We start from the raw sequence: 20,648 nt of genomic DNA on the forward strand, positions 1-20,648 counted from the left end.
GTCCTTATATTTGAATCAAGACCGTATATCAGGAATTGAATAATACTGGCACTATTATTTAACCCATTATCTGCTCTATACTAGAAGCTACATATTAGGAAGACTTTAAGGCTGACTAGGTTACCAAAATTATCAAAGAGATGACAGGATTTAGTGAATTAATTAGCAGGAAGTGAATGGGTTCAAGTGCTGTCATGAAGAGAATTATGAGCACATCAACCAGAAATGGTATTGAGTTCTAAGAAATAAACATGGGGATTCATATCCTTCCTGTGTACAGGGCACAAGAATGAAAAGCTTTTTGATTCGGAGCAGTAGGCCAAATCAGAGCTAATAATAAGTCTCACTCTACAAACCTAAGAATCCTCAATAGAATTCCTTTTTTTCCCCCACACACACTACTGGGGATTAAATTAAGGGGTGCTCCTTGGTCTATATCCCCAGCCCTTTTATTTTATTCTGATATAGGATCTTGCTAAGTTGCCCAGACTGTTCTCAACTTGTGATCCGCCTGCCTCAGCCTTCTGGGTAGCTGGGATTACAGGCATGTACCACCACTCCCAGCTGGACTACTTTCTTATTAGTTAAATTTGTTAGGATTGTGTTATACAACACACACATGCACATGTGTGCGTGAGTATATATACATGTGTGTATATACATATATATAGTATAAAAAGATATTTCATGGAAAACATCAGGTCAATACCTGTTATGGTTTGGATGTGAGGTGTCCCCCAAAAGCTCATGTGTGAGACGATGCAAGAAGATTTAAAGGAGAAATGATGGGGTTATGAGAGCCTTAACCCAATAGATGAATTAATCCCCTGATAGGGATTGAGTGGTAACTGAAGGCGGGTAGGGTGTGGCTGGAGGATGTGGGCATTGGGGGCATACCTTTGGGTTTACATTTTGTATCTGGTGAGTGGGATCTCTGCTGACTGATCACCATGTGGGCTGCGCTTCCCTCTGCCACACTCTTGTGCCATGATATTCAGCCTTACCTCAAGCCCTGAGGAATGAAGCCAGCTGCCTATCTATGGGCTGAGACCACTGAAACTGAGCCCCTGAATAAAGTTTTCCTCCTCCACAATTTTTCTGGTCAAGTCTTTTAGTCACAGCAGGGAAAAAGCTGACTAAAACAATACCCTATTATATTTCATGACTCAAGTAAAAGTTCATAAGCAATTTCTTCTAAAACCCTGATCACTTTATGCATTTCTGCCTGCAGAACTGTCTTCAAAGCCTGAGGCTGAGCTGGAGAGAATGGAGTACTTATTTTCAGGTTGACAGATTGAGTCCCTGTGAAGCCTGTAGGTCTTGTTCTACCCCTTGACCACCTTGGTCAGCTGCCAGGCTTCATGCCATTGTTTGCAAGAAGAATTAGGTGAACAAGTGTGGACAGATTATAATAAATCCATCTTGACTGCAAAAGTGACTAAGATGCATCCTTTACTAAAGGTAAAGACAAAAGTATTTGTAAGAAATGTATAAACATATCATTAAATGTACAGGCAAGGAATCACAAGATCTTTATAATAAACCATAAGATTTTAAATATTTTGAATAACTTAAACCTTTAAAACATAAAATCAAGAGGCAGAGCAAGTAGGAAATGGAATTTTAAACATTTTGATTTCAAGAACTAAAACTATTCTTACATATGATGTTGAAATTATCTGCAAGGCAGAAGTTAGGACTTGGAGCAACAGAGATCCAAAGAAATATGCATGGGCATTTTGTAATCCATTTTTCATATGTGGCAATAGTATAACTAAAGCATAAATCTTTTTGACATCATCTAATTTTTCCAGAGGTATGGGCAGTGGATACAGTTTATATTCTGTACATAAACTCAGCTGCTTAGATGAACAAAAATACAAGTGAAACTCCCCCAAGTTTTTTTCTTTCTATTCTGGACACCATCATCAAGCATGGAAGATTGGATCTGGAATTTCCCTTCATATCTTGCCAATTGGTCTCCCAGTTGTTTATATTTTTTCCTGGGGCGATTTCAACACTGTACTTGCTTTTAATTATATGTGTAAATTTTATTTTCTTCAAATTATTGATCACTTCCTCCTTTATCATCAATCTCCTAGTTCCTTAAATGTTTGGAAAATGGTAGTTAAATTTCTTGGTATTACAGTAGTACTTCTTATTCTCCAATGCTGGAAGGATGCTACTGCTGGTAAGCTGAGGTAGGTACTGCAACTGAAAAGACAAAACAGAAATAGATTCAAAACAATGCCATGCATTGTTTTCATTATTTAGAATACATCACAAGAGAGGTAATTAAGCAACTTTTCAGCACAAATACTTTTTTTGGCACAAATACAGAACCTGATAGAGAACAAAAGGTTTCAATTTGGTCTATGCTTTTCCTTTTAAAGGTTTCTTTTACATTAAAAAGCAAACGTACACATTAAAGAGAATTTATGGAACATGGGAAAAAAAGAAAAGAAAATCTGCAATGTTAACAATATTGTGACATAACAAAGATTTATAGGAGTTGAGAGCTTGCTGGGACCTTAGGAGTCATTTAAACCAATGCCCAGCCTTAGAGCGGAGAAAACTGATGTCCAGAGCATGAAGACAATTTACCTCCTTAGTTAAAAAGGCAATACTACTTCCTTTGAACTTCCAGAAACGTTTGGATTTACTGTCAATGTCAAATGAAAGTAAGAAGAACACACTTTTTTTTTGTATTGTACTATACAGCCTTAGGTATCTGAGAAGAAGGTACTTTTTAGTACTTTAAATCAAACAATGAAACCCTTCAGGACTTAAAAGCAATATACCAAACAGGTTCCCCTATTCTTTCAAGTAGAAAGACTTCCATCAGGTTTCTTTCTCTTTAACTCAAAGTAACAGTGAGACAGGGACGACCCTGGGGTCACGGGGTGGGGAATCTATTTCTGGCCTGTTTTGCTATCTGGGTCATTTATAATAAAGAATAAAACTAGGGCTGGGGATATAGCTCAGTTGGTAGAGTGCTTGCCTGTCAAGTACAAGGCCCTGGGTTCAATCCCCAGCACCACAAAAAAAAAAAAAAAAAAAAAAGAATAAAACTAAAACATTCCTAATGCTGTGACTGTGGTCTATCTCTGGGCCCTGGAGATCATATAGTACCTATTCCTAATGAACTCTCCATCTCTTCCCTTCTCCAAACCTCACACACAATAATGCATTCAAGACGGATACATACACTGATGCATTCAAGACAGTGGAAGCTGCAAATGGAAAAACTAAGGCAAGATAATTTATAGCTTAAGGAGTAGCTAGGTACATTCAGAAGTCACCAGGAACAGCCAGCCATTCTTAGCTGTGGTTCTAACTACAGTCCAGAGATTGTTACAGCTTTTGCCTTCTGATAAAACAATATAAGGTCGTTTTACCACCTTATACCAATCAAGATTCTCCATAGGCTCCCAAGTGTATAGTTTGGATGCGATTCTCTGATTCAATGTGCTGTCCTGTTGCTAGCACTGCAAACATTCATTGCTGTCATAACCCTAGCCAGCTCTGATAATTAAAGGATCAGGAGGAAAAATAGTTCCTCCTTCTTGATAAACTTGGAATGTTTATTCTGAAGGTAAACATGATGACAACTTCCTGGATAGATCTGATTTCCTTTCCAGTGCAAGAAGCACATTCAGCTGGACTTATACTGATGTACCTGAGATGTACCTGAGACGTGTGCTCATGTACATCAGAAACCCTTGGCCCTGTGTGGCAGCAGGAGACAGCAGGGCAAGGATAACTGGGATTCAGGAAAAAGAGACCTCAGGAGATGGATATCTTTGAGGCCTGGTTGATAGATTTCGTGACCTGATTGGTTGATAGAGGACTGGAATGAGGGTACTGGAGCTGCAAGCCACAACTGCCACCTCAAGTCTAGATGCCAATTCTGAACCAGGTGGCAGGTATGGGATCATTTGAAACTATAACCTTGGTTGTTTCTGTAAAGCAGTGCACCATTTTTACCCCAGGCAGGTGCTTTCGGTTCTGTCTTAAAGTCTTCCTTGATGGTTTGTCATGTTCTTTTGTCAAATCCCCTATTTCTCTGATGCTGTCAAAATATGGGTGCTGCAACAGCTGTTCACATGTCAGTCTTTCAGCGGGGTCCATGTGGAGGCAACCCTGAAAGAACAGAAAATTCCTTCTAATTGTAGTAACCCGATACTAATCTCATTTTTCTTTTTTGAAAGGCTAAAGTTTTTAAATTGATTTTTATTTTAAAAACTATTTTAATCGACACAATTCACATATTTATGGAGTACAGTGGTTATTTTACACATGTACATAATGGGTTATGATCAAATCGGGATAATTAGCATTTTCATCTCATTATACATTTACCATATCTTTGCGTTGGGAACCTTCTAACTCCTCTCTTCTAGTTCTTTATAAAATACATAATAAACTGAACTAGTTGCCCTACTGTGCTGTGGAACACCAGGTCTTATTCTTCTATAGGCCCCCCTCTTGCCCTTCCTAGCCTCTGGTGACCACTGTTCTACTCTCTACTTCTATGAAGCCAACCTTTTCATCTTCCACATATGAGTAACAACATGTGGTATTTGTGGAAGACTAAACTTTGGTTATGAATAAGAAGGAAGAAAACTAGGGAAAACACAGGTCATGGTTTTAGTTCCTTCCACAGTCATTCCTAAAGGGGTACCCACTAATAGATAGTCTCTAGAAGCAAAAACAAAGAATTTTGTCTACCTCGGTCTGTTCTTGAGGCAGCTGGTGTTCTGCCATGGGGAAGTAGGATATAATTTTGGAGTTTACCCAGGTGGCCAAATGGGATCATCCACTTAGCCATCTTGATCTCTTTTAGGTGCTTTGTTTGTTAGTTTGTTTTAAAACAGTTCTCGCTATATTGCTCAGGCTGTCACAATCACTCTTGCCTCAGCCTGCCAAGTAGCTGGAATTACAGGTGTCCCACTATGTCCAGCTTTCCTTCAGGTAGTCTGTAAAAACCCTATTTAGAAATGATATTTATACATAGTACAAATAAAATTCATAAAATTCATACAGTATACAACAAAGTCTCTGCCACTCATCTGTCACTCCACTCTCTTCCCAATCCCCTTTCCAGAATCAACTATTCCCCCCCTTTTTTTTAATTTAGTGTGTCTTTCCAGAAATAGTCTGTGCATTATAAGCATATATGACTATGTAAGGAAAGGTACAATATATATGCCTTTATATTACATCATTCTTAACTATTTTCTTTGCCATTAAGTAGGCCACAGGGCTTATACTTGGATAGATAAATCTTACAACTACATACCCCAATGAACTGCCCCCAATTTTTTTTTTTTTTTTTACAAATGCCTCAGTAAATGTGTTAAATAGTTTTTGGAATATGTAGGACATTGATTATAACTTGCCAATATTTTAACTGGTACCATACCTCATTTTACATGACAGCTATATTTCTAAAAATGTATATGTAAGTCAACTTTTAAAATCAAAATGTACTTCAAATGTACTGGGAAGTTGGCTATTTAGAGGATCCTACAGCTCTGGATTTTTTTTTTTAAAAGAAAAAAATCCTTGTAAAATAAGTACCACCTCCTTAAAATTTCTATTTTGTGTAAATTTAGATTTTGAATACATGTTAGGTTTATTTAAAGTGAGAAATTCTTTCAGATGTTTTCACTATAATATAATGTGACCCATTTTAGAAGTTGAAAATATTTATGCTTTTCAAAAGAGAAGAATTCTAAAAGGAACACTTCATTTGGTGGATTGCTGTAAGTAATTCAGATTCCCCAGTGGTGACATCTGTGTGCTTCTGGGTCTGTTGGAAGCCATCATTTTACCTTTAGGAGCCCCAGGGCAGGATAGGACATGTTTGGAAATTTTAACTCAAGTGGTTCCTGTTGAAAAGAAAAGGGGTTTTTAATATACAACATGTTTTCAAATTAAGGTTACCTCAAATTCCATTTCCTTTGAATAGAAGCATCTTCCTGGAACCTTTTTTGCCTCCTCCACCCTTTCCCACTCCACCTCCCATGAGAAATCACCTCCTAATGCCTATTTCACAAGCTCATTCTCTCCCCACCTCCAAACTGCTTTTCCAAATTTACTTCCTAGGGGCTGGGGCTGTAGCTCAGTGGTGGAGCACTTGCCTTACATGTGTGGGGCACTGGGTTTGATCCTCAGCACCACATAAAAATAAGTAAATAAAATAAAGGTTATTGTGACCAAATTTACTTCCTAACCACTCCCTTCACTTCCTCAAGAGGATGGCAAATAAGTAAATACTAATGAAAGAAAAAAGAACAACAATAAATGCTTGCTGAGCAATTGTATTTTTTTCTGCCTCAATTTATATAACCTGTCTTTCCTGAGAATAATTTTTTAAAATATTTTTTTAAATTGTCAATGGATCTTTTATTTTATTTATTTATATGTCATGCTGAGTATCAAACCCAGGGTCTCATACATCCAGGCAAGTGCTTTACCACTGAGCCACAACTCCAGCCCCTGAGAATAATTTTTGGACTGTATAATGGCATTATAAAAGGGTCTCTAATTATATAACATTTATTATAAGGGAGTTTCAAAATAGATTTTTCTTCCCCCTACCCAGGTGAACAGATGCTTCTTAGACTTCTGGAATAAACACTGCTGTCTCCTCCCACAAGAGCCTGCTGTTTCTCTGATCAGCTCACAGTTTAAAGAGTCTCTTCAGCCAGCATTCACCAATCTCCCTTTGGCCATATAAGGCTATTTTGCTCCAGTCATATGCTGGAGTCAATCAGGAATAACAATATAAATGTGAGGAATGCTGCTGCATGTCAGGCAGAAAAATAGGCCAGTTAAAGAGACATACCACTGACAAAGGCTAATTAAGGAGGGATGCTGAGAAAATAAGAAGAGGCAGCCAAGTTGAGCAAAATAAATGACCACAGTACATTTTGTATACAAAGATGGCAGAGTGTGAGCTGCAGACTGGAGCCACTGACCAGGCTCATCTAATGAAACAGTTCTGAAGCTGTGGTGGTCCAGCTTCAGAGCACAGTGCTATTTAGACAGGGAGCCAGCCCCTAGCAATTAATTCTTGATTGTGCACATGTTAATCACTAATGAGAAGAGAAAAGAGCCTCTGTTTTGGAGTTCCCTATATTCAACAGGAGGGGGAAGCTGATCTTTCTTAGTCCTTGAGTGCCCCCCCCCACCAACTCCTAATAGCCTAAATACTTCTTTTGCTCTGTGTGTTGAATGTGAGCACCGCTGGGAACTGACATGACATTACTCACATCAGGCTCTGCTGTCTCAGCAACAGTGCCTGGGTTGAGGCCAGCTGGTTGGCTGTGAGATGTCAGGGCCCATCCTGCCTGCTGAGCCAGTCTCCCAGCCCCAGAAGCCAGTGAGCCTCCCTAGTCAGGGTTACTGACCAGCAGAGGGACTGGAGCACAGATGTCCAACGAGTGCAGCTCCTGCACTGCTTCTTCCTGTGTTTCTGTCAACAGGAAATCTCCTGCAAGACAACCTCTGGGACACCATGGGAAGCTTTTTGCATTTATGAAACCGGGACTGTTTTTGAAACTTCACTAGTAGACAATTGAACAGGAAATTGCTGAGGGATATTTGGAGCAGAACTGGAAATGTACAGGTCACAAGAGAGCCCGTTGGGTCACCTCCCATATGCCAGATTTCATTCCTGCTTCTCCATCCCAGCATGGCCCACTTTTCCTAGTGCAGGAAGGGAGGTGTGGTAGGGAAGTGGAAGCCTTAGCTGTGGGACAAGCCAGGAGGCTGAGGCAAGAAGAGATAGAAGTGGAAAGGACAGGAGGAACCTCCATCTGGAAAATGTCATCAATGGAAGAGAGGGTTAGTTTCAGTTTGAAAATACCTTCCTCAGACCATAGGAACTCTGGGTCTCACAATCCTTAGTTATACTCTGAAATGTTCTTTGTTTGGCAGTGCTGGAGCTAGAGCCCATGGCCTTACTGATGTATTATATTTTATTAAATATTTCAATTATGTCAAATGATACATGCTGTTCTATAAACTTTTTTCATTTAGCAATATACTGTGGACTTTTTCAGATTAATACATATAAATCTAAATATTTTTGCTGGCTATCTCATAGTTCTACCACCTGGATGTACCATAATAATCATCTGCTCATGAACACTACAGGAAATGGTTTCTGTTAAATACTCCATCTTTATGCCTTATCTGATGGTTTTATTGAGATAAATTGTTGAAAGTAGGTTAAGGGTATGAGCATTTTTAATATTTCAGTCCTTTTAAAAAGAATGTTTTTCCTACATTGGCCACAGAAGACAGGCACCAGAGTGAAGCTTGCCAAGTAAGTTCATTATGGTTTTCCCCCATGGTCTGGGAATGAGGGAACAGTAGCATATGGAATCTGGACAATGTCGGGTAGTTATCTTTTACTGCATGGGCCAGTGTCTGGGTTTGTCTAAAAGTTGCCTGGCTCTGAGCTACTGAGGATCAGTTGATGAAAATGACAAAAGACAGGGACAGCTGGGGCAGACAGTTCTGCATTCCTGTCCAACAGGATGACGACTCTGTTATCTAAATTAGCACTGCAAACCAAGGTCTTGCTAACCAGTTTGCTCCAATGTTCTGTTTTACTCTTAGCCAAAACTCCCAGTACAAAGTGAGCCATAGGGCCCAGGCAAGTGAGTAACTACCAAGACCTAGCTAGTTAGCCTGCTCTGAAGAGCTCTCTCCAAAATGGATTACTCACCAAATCTTCAGGGTCTGGAATTTTCACCCCACTGAAGTACTGATTCGAGCTAAATACTTGCTGGTGTCTAGGAATGAGATCTCCTTTGGAAAAGAAAGAAGGAAGTGAAATTGGTTAACAAACACTAACCTATGGTCTCCCTCCAAGGAAGCTGTGTCTGTCTGTGCCTGAACGTATGAAGGGTGCAGTTTTCTTTTCCAAACAGGAGAAACATTCAAGCAAAACAGCCTACACTGAGCTCTGCAGTAAGCAATGCACTTTGTTAGGCAGAGAAGTGGTAAGCAACGGGAGTCCAAGGCTGTAAGGTTTTTCCCTGGAGGGTTACAATGTATTTGAGGAATCCAAACGAAGCAACTCAAGTACACACAAATAAAATAATGCCTTAAAAATAAGTAACAAAAGGGCAACAACTGTAAGGCACTTGACAAATGTTTTCAAAGGGAGAGAGGAAAGAAAGGAAGAAATCATGGAAAATTTTCTAGCCAGAAGGAACACATTTTCAAATTGAAACCACCTTTTCTTGTTTCACCAATTAGTGATCAATCGAAAATGCCATTTCATCTACTGTTTAGAAGCACTTACTATGTGATGTATTAATAAAAAAGAGCATATCTGTATTCCAGGGGACATGGGAAGCTCATCCTGTACACATTACAGCCAAATGGACTAAAATCATCCTTATATAAAACTCTAGGGATATTACACTTAAAGAGAAATTTGTTCAGAGAATATAAAGATACACTCAGTAGGATATCCCTGAGGCACACCCAGTCCCACTTTCCAGAGCAGACTGTTGCCATTGGACTGAACTAGAGTTACTACACCAGGGCATCAAATTGTCTAAGTTTACTGATTTTAGAACTTTACCTTTCACTCAAATCTAAAACATTCCTCCATTTTGGAGGAGCAGCCAAAATATAGCTTCTCATGGCTTGTCCCAGTCCTCAGTGACTTTCCTGTGAGTACAATCCCCTGTGCCCTAATAACCTTCCATCAGAGCTGGAGGGATGATGCACAGAGGGTGTCCTACAATCACTGGAGGAAACACATCCACAGAAGACCGGATGCCCCTGGAAGGTCTGCAAGGTGTCTACAATGTGCAGATATCAGTGGCTGATAAGTAGAAATATAAGACACCATCCCATCATTAAGCAGCTTACAGTACAAGGCAGGACACAATGGTAGGTGCTATAAGAGTTTATGGAAGAGGAAAATTGTGCTTTAAACTGGGATTCTTAGGGAAGCATGATCTAAACTCCCTGATTTCTGAAAAGGGCAGTCTTTGTCTATGAATCTTTTCATCTGTCTCTTGCCTACCCTTCTTTCTCCTCCTCTGCTCTTACCACCTCCCTCAAGGGTAGGGAGAAAGGAAAGGGCATTGAGGTGGGAAAGAAAGACCAGAGAAGTGACATTAGAAGAGCCAGTCTTTCTGCCTAACAGAACATTGGGAATCTTCCTACATAGAGTCTGAATAATTCAAACTAGTCAGGCAGGTTGAAGTTAGGAACATCCAAATGAGTTACCACATCATAATACATATTGAGCATCCCCAGTCCAAAAACCTGAAATCCAAAATGTTCCAGAATCTGAAACTTGTCAAGCACTGACATATGTGATCTCATGCAATTGCAATCAAAACACAGCTGCACTAAAAATATTGTATAAAATTACCTTCAGGAGAAAGAAGTTGAAGAAGACCCCAGAAGACAGAAAGACCACTCATGTTCATGGATAGACAGAATCAACATTGTTGAAATGGCCATACTACCAAAAGCAATATACAGATTCAATACAATTCTCACCAAAATACAAATAACATTCTTCACGGAACTAGAAAATATACTCCAAAAATTGATTTGGAAGAAGAAAAACCCAGAATAGCCACAGCAATTCTAAGCAAAAAAAAAAAAAAAAAAAAAACCAAAAAAACAAAAAAACAATGCTGGAGGTATCACAATACCTGACTTCAAATTATACTATATGGTGCAACCACTCTGGAAAGCAGTGTGGAGATTCCTTAGAGAACTTAGAATGGAACCACCATTTAACCCAGTTATCCCTCTCCTGGGCCTATACCCAAAGGACTTAAAATCAGCATACTACAGTGATGCAGCCACATCAATGTTTATAGCAGCTCAATTCACAATAGCTAAACTGTGGAACCAACTTAGATGTCCCTCAATAGATGAATGGATAAAGAAACTGTGGTATATATACACAATGGAATATTACTCCGCCTTAAAGAAAAATAAAATAATGGCATTTGCAGGTAAATGGATGGAGTTGGAGAATATCATGCTAAGCAGATAAGCCAATTCCAAAAAAACAAAGGCCAAATGTTTTCTCTGAGAAGTGGATGCTGATATATAACGGGGCAGAGGTGGGTAAGGGAAGAATGGAGGAACTTTGGATTATGCAGAGGGGAATGAGGGAAGGGGAGAGGACAGGATGTGCGAAAGATGGTGGAATGAGACAGGCATCATTACCCTTATATACATGTATGATTGCACGAATGGTGTGACTCTACTTCATGTACAACCAGAGAAATGAAAAGTTGTAGTCCATTTGTATACAATGAATTGAAATGCATTCTGCTGTCATATATAACTAAATAGAACAAATAAAAAAAATTCTACTACAGGGCTACAGTAACAAAAAGCACATGGTACTGGCATAAAAACAGACACATAGACCAATGATAAAGAATAGAAGACACAGTATAGACAAAGCCACACAGATACAATCATACAATCCTTGACAAAAGTGTCAAAAACATACATTGAAGAAAATACAGCCTTTTAAAAAAATGGTACTTGGAAAACTGGTTATCCATATGTAGAAAAATGAAATCAGACCCTTATCTCACTTGCATAAAAATCAACTCAAAATAGACAATTCTAAAAAGAAGAAATACAAATGGCCAACAAAAATGTCAAAAGATGTTCAACATCATTAGCAATTAGGGAAATGCAAATCAAAACTGCACTGAGATTTTATCTCATACCAGTCAGAATGGCAGTCATCAAGAATACAAACAATAATAATTGCTGGAGAGGATTTGGAGAAAAAGGAACACTTTTACACTGTTGGTGGGACTTCAAATTAGTTCAATCACTACAGAGGTCAGTATGGTGGTTCCTGAAAAGGCTAGGAATGGAACCACCAAATGACCCAGCTATACCACTCCTTGGTATTGATATTGCAGAATTAAAGTCTTTATACTACAGTGATACATGCATGGTCATGATTATAGCAGCACAACTCACTATAACCAAACTATGGAATCAGCCTAGGTTTCCATCAGGAATGAATAGATTTTTTTAAATGTGGTATATATATAAAATGGAGTTTTATTCAGCCATAAAGAAAAATTGAATTATGGCATTTGCAGGAAAATGGATGGAACTAGAGATTATTATGTTAAGCTAAATAAGTCACACTCAGAAGGCTAAGGGTTGAATTTTTCTCTCATATAGGGAAGTAGAGAAGAAAAAGGAAAAGAAAGGTGGGAATGGATCTCAGGAAAATCAAAGGGAGATCAGTAGAGGAAAAGGACCCAGTGGTGGAAGCCGAGAGAGAGGGAAGAAGTACTGGAGAGTGTTATTGGCCTAATTATATTGTTACATTTTGTATTGTGTGCATGTATGAATATGTAACAACAAATACCACCAGTATGGACAACAATAATGCACCAATAAAAAAACACATAGGAAAAAAAAATTACCTTCAAGATATCTGTATAAGGTGTATCAGAAATATAAATGAATTTCATGTTTACCCCTGGGTCCCATCCCTAATATATTTCATTATGTATATGCAAATATTCCAAAAAAAAAATCCCAAATCTAAAACACTTCTGTTCCCCAACATTTTGGATAAGAGGTACCCCATCTGTAAATGAAACAAACCTTGAAAGCATTCTGTGAAATATTAAGCCCTCACAGAAATGTTCCTATTATTGCCATGATTATTTTTCAGAGATTAACTTGGTCTAAATTATGCTTAAGAGAAAATCTCATGTCTTTTGGATAATTAGTAAATATTCAATAATTGTTAATTTCTATTATTAAAACAAACATGGACACCTTTAATAGAGCCATTTCAATGAGGATCCAAAGTTGCTGTTATGGTTTGGATGTGAAGTGTCTCCCAAAAGCTCACATGTGAGACAATGCAGGAAGGTTCAGAGGAGAAATGATTGGATTGTAAAAGTCTTAATCAGTGAATAATTCCCTGATGGGATTAATTGAAGTGGTAGAGTGTGGCTGGAGGAGGTGGGAATTGGGCCGTGGCTATGGGGTATAAATTTTGTATCTGGAGAGTGGAGTCTCTCAGTCTCTCTCTCTCTCTCTCTCTCTCTCTCTCTCTCTCTCTCTCTCTCTCTGCTTTCTGATCAACATGTGAGCTGTTTCCCTCTGCCACATTCTTCCTCCATCAGGTCCTGCCTCACCTGGAACCAGCTTCTATGGACCAAGCCCTCTGAAACCATGAGCCCTCAAATAAATTTTTGCTCCTCTATAATTGTGCTGGTCAGATCATTTAGTCACAGCAATGAAATAGCTCACTAAACAGTTGACTTTTCCTAACCCTACAGAGGATCAGATCAGCCAGGAACTTGGCTCTGCTTGCAGCACCAACATAGGTAAAACTATGCAGTTTCCCAAATAGTTGAACAAAAACATCACTTACCCAGGGTTTTCCTAATCAGGTAGAGTTGATCCACATCTGATTTTCCTGGCCACAAAGGTACTCCTGACAGCAGCTCAGCAAAGACACAACCAACTGCCCAAACATCCACTGGGGGTCCATACTGCATGTCCCCCACTAACAGCTCTGGGGAGCGGTACCACCTGGTAGCCACATAGTCTGTGTAGTAGTCACTTGGTCCAGCTTGCCGGTGATGGAACATGGAAAACAGAGTAGTGGAAACCTGGAGTCAGAACTGGGAGGGAAAGAACTAAGAAAGCAAGTTTGCCCTCAAGCTTGTGGCTTTTTGAAATTACTGTTCTCCATGCTGGTTGCACATTAAAATCACTTGGAATGTAGTATTTTTCAAAATTACTGATGCTTAGGCCACACCCCAGTCCAATTATATCAGAATTCTTGGGGAGGGCTTAGGCACATCAGTTTTTAAAGTTGCCCAAATGATTCTAATCTGCAGCTAAAGTTGAATACCACTCTTCTAAAATAGTACTTCTGGAAAGTATTATTTTAGTACAATCTGGTAGAAACCAAAATAGCATACTTTTTAATAACACTTTACTTTGTAATAATTTACATGTAGCATACATATCTATCAAAACAACTGTATGTGACTACACATTTTCAAATTATAAATACATTACAGAATTCTGAAATTACAGAATTCTAATTTACAGCAAGCTTAGGTTTCAATTCACAAGAACTAGCTTTATATAACATCTAGATCATTTACCATATCAAAACCGTTTCCATCTCTTACACTTAACTAAAGAAAACTTCAATACTCACTTAAAAGTCGGGCAAATCCAAAGTCACAAAGTTTAATCACTGAATGTTTTGTGATAAGGATATTTTCTGGCTTCACATCTCTATGTATGCACTAGTTACAAAAACCAAAACAAAATCAGATTACAAAGGAGTGACCATAATATAAGGCATAACACATTTGAACATTTAACAAATAATGGATAAATCATTTGAATCTTTCATTATTCTGTTGGATAAGAGCAAAACAACAGCCTAAAATAAAAATAGTACCATACCTAGAGCTCAAAACATCCCAAATTCCTAAAGGATTCAAAAGAACCACGAAGGATAAAAGGAATAATGAAAATAGGACAGTCGGACTTAGCAAACAAAAATATAGGGCAACTGATTAAATTTGAATTTCATATAAAACTTTTTTTTTTGTGGTGCTAGGAATTGAACCCAGAGACTGATGCGTGCTAGGCAGCTATTTTACCACAAAGTCATATCCCCAGCCACAAAAAATTTTTAAAATAGAAGTATGTCCCATGCAGTATTTGGAACATACCTATATTAAAAACTTAGGCTTGTTTATCTGAACTTCCAATTTAACTAGGAGTCCTGCCTTTCATTTGACGACTGTAGGTGAAAGGGAAAATGGTAAAAGGCTCTGAGTGAGGCTTGTGTCAGGGTTGCGGGAGCTGTGGAGTTGGTGCATAAGCAGAATTCACAATGGAGTGCTGAGCTGAGAACACAGCTGGCCTGGTAAACAGGACAAGCCCTGGGCCTGCTGAGATAAGCAGGGAGGAGAAGGGTGGGAACCATGAGCTTGCCAGGAGATCTCCCTTTCAGCTCTGCCATTTGCCCTGACAAGATAAACAATAGGCATCAGCCCTCACCCTCTGGGGAGAGTCGCTAGATGTCAGCTCTGTCCCACAACACATCAAGTGCTCACTGAGCTGCATCCACCCCTTGGACGTGCCTCCTGCTCCATAATTTAGACTGCAATCACCTGTGGTTTTCAGACCTACATTCCTTTACAGATTGGTATTAGAAGAACATTTGAGAATCTTCATACAACTTTCTTATTAAATGACAATTTTCTTGACCATAAAACCAACAGCCTAATTAATAATTGCATTTAAATATTCAGTTGGGTCAAAATTACCACTCAGGATTCCTAATAACCCTCCCTTCTCCCAAGTATTTTTCTCTCTACAGGGGAATGTTTCTTTCTGCAACCTCAGAGACCCCTTTGGCCTGCACCCTGAAGCCCTGGGGTTATTCCTGACTTTCTAGAATCTGGAGATAAGACAGGAGTTCTTTTTGAGCCTGAATGGTTCTCACTCCAAAGAATGTTAAGGGTGAGAGGTCAACATCCGGGTTTCCCCACAAATATTTATTAGTCTAGAAAATTTGAAAGGGAGGCAATATTTTCATTATTTTATTATAATCTATCTAGTTCTCAAAATTAGGCTCTGAGGTCTCTTTTATCACTGGCTTTGCATTTATCTATAAATGGATACTTCCATGAATATCATGGTAACATATGGTCAGAAGTACTTGTAAAAAAGAATGTGCTTCCATTCTGTTCTGGGAATTCTTTACAAGTTTCTACACCCTCCCCCAACAGCACATGGAGCCAAACAGAGCATCTGGGGCTCTCCAGGGAACTGTGGTATGCATTATATTTGTCTTTACTGCCTCAGATCTTCTCCACCAGGGCCTTCATGTCTCTCTCATCCTAAAACCTGCTTTCAGGAAACTACCAACCATTGCTCAACAGTGACTAGCAATATGAAGTGCCCATCCTCACTGCTATGCAATAATGATATTTTATTTTATTTTTAATGCTGGGGATCAAACCCAAGGCCTCACACATGCTAGGCAAGCTGCCTGCCACTAAGACACATCCCCAGCTCTGCCGAGGATTATAGTCTTTGGTTAAAGGAGGCTTAGTAGAAAGAGGTGCTGGCTACACTCATATTTTCTCCATCTGGAAAGCAGCTTCAGAAAAAATCACATGGAACAGCACAAAGAAGAGGATTTAGCCCTACCCGCTTAATTGACCCTGACAGTTGGTAGGATGTCAGATTACAATCAAGTTGTATTTGTTGCCAACATGAAGTTCCAACACTAGAATTCATATTTTGTTTTCGTTTTCTTTTCCGTGGTACTGGGAATTGAACCCCAAGCCTTCACATGGAAGGCAAGCTCTCTATGGCTGAGCTGTACCTCAGCCCTAGAATCTGGTTTCCATAGGGAGTGGGCAGTATTGTACTCAAGGGAGCAGCTGGTCTCCCAGAATCATGAAGTCACACCACCTGGGCAACAGTCCACTGGGTCTCTCGCCAGCCCAGCTGTGACCAGGAGTACCAGAGGCTTCAACTGGGCTACTCCTGTTCTGACTCAGCACTCATATCTCACCAAAGCACTTGTGCACTGGGCTTGGGACTCCACCTACTGTAATGGGTATACTGCTACCAAGCAGGCATGAAGCACTTCCCAATTTCAGCACCTCTGTGGTGGTACCAGTCCAATACAGACTCCAAGTGAGTAGGGTTATCTCCATCTTATGTTTGCGAAGTTTCTAAATAAATAACTAGTTTCTCAAAATCATTTAAAAATGCATGTTTTATAAAACCTGAGCAAAAAGGAATAGCTAGATTGGCATTTTTAGCCTCTTACTGCAACCAAGTTAATGAAAGTTTGGGTGAAGACTATACTCACAAAAGTATGATAAAAATGTTGTATAGGGACTGGGGTTGTGCCTCAGTGGTAGAGAACTTGCGTAGCATGTATGAGGCACTGGGTTCAATTCTCAGCATCACATATAAATAAATGAATAAAAATAAAGGTCTATCAACATCTAAGAAAATATTTTTTTAAAATGTTGTACAAAGTTTCTCCTCAGCTTAAGAGAAGGCTTCTGATTTTCCAAGGGAGACCATGAGACTTACATTGTGTTTATGGCAAAAGTTTACAGCTTGCAGTGTCTGCCAAGTTATACTCTTCACAAGATGTTCTGGTACCCTAATAAAAATAAAGAAGCAACACAAACACATTCTTTAGTGTAGCCATGGAGTTCAGCTCAAGAAAAGAAAATGTAAACCAAGACAGGCTTCAGCAATGCAAAATCCCAGGTGACACACAGTCACCTCACACGATAGGCAATCATTCCATGAGTTCCAAATGTAAAGAGTGGGTAGCCGGCACTCTGCTGAATTCTAGAGACAGCAGGTTAACAAAACACAAACATGGATTTCCATAGGAAGGGACCATGAAACCCACAGGGATTTCAACAAGTATTTATGATTACCGTTCTCAACCTTCATACACCACTGGGAATCTGCCTGGAAACTTCAGCTCCATTTCTATGTGGTACTTTTTGTTGGTATAAAGTTAATGAATATACAGCACAAAAGATGCTGCTTATATTTTTTATTCTTCTTTAAATTTTGTTATTCTTTTTTTTTTTTTTTTTTTTTTTTTTTTAGATGCAACTTATTTTTGCAAGTTGTCCCAAACTAATGGCATTGGCAAAAAATTCATCTTCCATGTGTGGGCACATGATCTCTCCATATTCCAGACATTTTTGTTTTGTTTTGTTTTTCAGGTAATGAAGATTTTTACTGATGAGACCACGTAGCAAAAGTCAATCATAATTAAAAACCCAGATAAGATCTTGGTTCCTTCCCAATATTCTCTTGTAGCGAGCTGCATCCTGACCACATCTTTCTGTTCTTTCCTCTGTCATAGCATCTAAACCCTATACACTGACCCCAGCCCTTCTTACCTGACTCTAAGCTGATTTAACCAGTGCAGTCAGAGATCCTAGCAGGTGCCTTGTGTGAATTAGGAAAAAGCACCTTTGTCTGGGAGCATCTCTTCCCCACCCCCGAGGCAAGGAGTGAAATAGACTACAGAGTGTTTATTTTTAGAGACTCCCACCCACCAGCTGAACTTGATGTTTTATGAATCAAACGCTATTGTTGTGGTCCTCAGCCAAAACTAATAAGTAAACTGGGGCGGGGGGGGGGGGGGACTCTTGAGTAGTTGTGTTAAAGGTGATCGCAAAAAAAGTCACTTCTAGCCCCTGGGAGAGGCCACAAGGCCACTGTTGTCACAGACCAGATGTTCAGGAAATCCTTTCAAGTAGATCAGAGGACGCTTAAACGGAATGGGATAACGCAAAGGAAATGGAGAGGTCACCTTTAGGAAGAATAGCTGGGACATTTTTGCATCAAGATTATATCTCTGGGCTAGAATATGGCCTCTCCAAATTCTCTTGGTCTCATGGCATACAAGCACAGGTACTAGAAAGAAGGCCTAGGAAAATGTCACTATGCAGGGTACATTTTAGGTTGCCTCTGCCTCCACTATGCCCAGAAAAAACAATATATTTTGGATATATTCAAATTATTGTATATATTAAATATTAATATAAGGTTATCCATGCAGGCAACATGTCTCTAAACTCATTTCCCAAAAGAAATATCTGAAAGTAAATAATAATAGCATACTGTTAATGCCCTTCAATGCTGAGCACATTATTACACAATTCTCAAATGCATAAATTAACCAAGCCATGTTGCCTTGGGCTGGCTACTCACTTCTTTATTACTCAGTTTCTTCTTTGCAATGTGGGGCTTCAGATTCTAAGATCCCTTCAGCTGCAACACTCTGAGATGTTAACAAGGTCAGGTTTTCCCTGTGGGAGAAGGGACTTGCAAATACAGAAAGGAAGAGAAAGAGACTATATTCTGTGGTGTTAGGTTGGAATTGGAGGGTGTGTGTGTGTGCGTGTGTGTGTGTGTGTGTGTGTGTGTGTGTGAAGCCAGAGAAGGAACTGTTGAGTAGTAGTGTTAAAGGTGACCACAAATGTCACTTCTAGTCCCTGGAAGAGGCCATTAGGTCACTGTTAATCACAGACCAATCCCTCCCCACCCCAACACACACACACACACACACACACACACACACACACACAGAAGAGTTAGCCCTGTGCTGGGAGGGGTGCTATGTTCTATAAAGTAGTCCAGAAAGCAAATATCTGAAGTAGGAGTTAAAGTGGTAAGAAGTGACCAGACGTGGGCTGCATTTTTAAATACAGCCACAGGACTGTCCAAGAGATTGGATATGAGAAAGGGAAGAAGCAGTATTTACTGGACCTCCAAGGGAGGATTTTGAGAAAGTGGTCATGAGTTCAGAAGGAAGGCCCCACTGGACACGTAGATGTGAGAAGCCGAAGCACATTGAGGGTATTTAGAGCCTAGAACTGGATAAGAACACTTGAGGAGTAAATACAGATAACAAAGAGGAATTCAGAGGTAAGTTCTGAGGCTCTTCAATGTTCAAAGGTTAAAAGAGGAGGGGAACTCAGGAAGGGAGGCTGAGTTGAGCATGGATTGTAGAGAGTGCAATGTCACAGAAGTCAGTTGCAGAAACTTCAAAGGACTTCTGAATTAAGATGATAAATTAAGCAAGCCCATCACATTTCATCCCCTCCCCAAACCTGATTAGAAAACATTGATAACATTTTCCTAAAGACAGAAGCCCACAAGTCATTAAACTGCTTTCCAGAGAATACGTAATAGTAGCACATTTTGGAATCCAGAAAGCAGTTGAATGAATAAGTGACTTAACAGATCCTAAAAGCCAAGAGAGGGAGAAGTGCAGAACTAACCATTTACTGAAGAATCTTCAAAAGTTTAAGTACTAGTAGTCAAGATTTCTGTGGAGCTGAGAACTAAGAAGGAGTGTGGGGAATCTACTTAGAAAACAATTAAATCCTTAGATTCCCCTCTGCTACTCCATGCCAACAGGGAGCACTCTCTCCCCTGCCAGATGGAAGGCTGGAGTTTCGTTTTCTGGAGGGAATGGAATAGAGGACATTTGGCATGGCCAAGATCATGGACAGAGTTCGGAAAACAGGATCACGTGCTGACTGCTAAGATTCCCCAGCCCTCTCTCCTCACGGGACTGTGAGAAAGCTGGCAATCACCTGCTCCCCAGTTATTCTCCAGACAAAATACTGGAGGATCTTTTAGGGGAAAATTATGGAGGAAAGATCTGAAGATTCTGACACTGGGATGGCCCAGCTAGATAATGGACTCCACAGTGTTGCTCAGAGCTCCCAATAGTTCTCATCTCTTTTTCTTTTTTTTTTTTTTTTTTCTTTTTTTTTTTAATTATTGTACACAAATGGGATACATGTCGTTTCTCTATTTGTACATGGTGTAAAGGCATGCCATTTGTGTAATCATAAATTTACATAGGGTAATGTTTGATTCATTCTGTTATTTTTTCCCTTCCCCCCCACCCCTCCCACCCCTCTTTTCTCTCTATACAGTCCTTCCTTCCTCCATTCTTGCCCCCCTCCCTAAACCTAACTCTAACCCTAACACTAACTCTTCCCACCCCCCATTATGTGTCCTCATCCACTTATTAGTGATAT

At 39.6% G+C, this 20,648-nt stretch overlaps 1 protein-coding gene across 4 annotated transcripts in view; it reads right to left on the minus strand.

Moving 5' to 3' along the window:
* Positions 1–1,223: 1,223 nt before the first annotated feature.
* Positions 1,224–20,648, minus strand: part of Cdkl1 (cyclin dependent kinase like 1) — a 59,419-nt gene continuing 39,994 nt past the window's right edge. For 2 of the 4 annotated variants that reach the window (XM_047542209.1, XM_047542208.1), the window contains exons 4-10: positions 17,152–17,224; positions 14,234–14,324; positions 13,433–13,633; positions 8,744–8,826; positions 5,838–5,894; positions 3,988–4,143; positions 1,229–2,214 (exon numbers count right to left, since the gene is read on the minus strand). In XM_047542209.1, the coding sequence (XP_047398165.1) occupies positions 2,107–2,214; positions 3,988–4,143; positions 5,838–5,894; positions 8,744–8,826; positions 13,433–13,633; positions 14,234–14,324; positions 17,152–17,224 (769 nt within the window). In that variant the 3' untranslated portion in view covers positions 1,229–2,106. Of the gene's footprint in view, positions 2,215–3,987; positions 4,144–5,837; positions 5,895–8,743; positions 8,827–13,432; positions 13,634–14,233; positions 14,325–17,151; positions 17,225–20,648 lie in introns of all 4 variants that reach the window. The other 2 variants (XM_047542210.1, XM_047542211.1) reach the window with 2 other exon arrangements.

This window comes from Sciurus carolinensis, chromosome 2 (genome assembly GCF_902686445.1).
Source record: "Sciurus carolinensis chromosome 2, mSciCar1.2, whole genome shotgun sequence".
Lineage (NCBI taxonomy): Eukaryota > Metazoa > Chordata > Mammalia > Rodentia > Sciuridae > Sciurus > Sciurus carolinensis.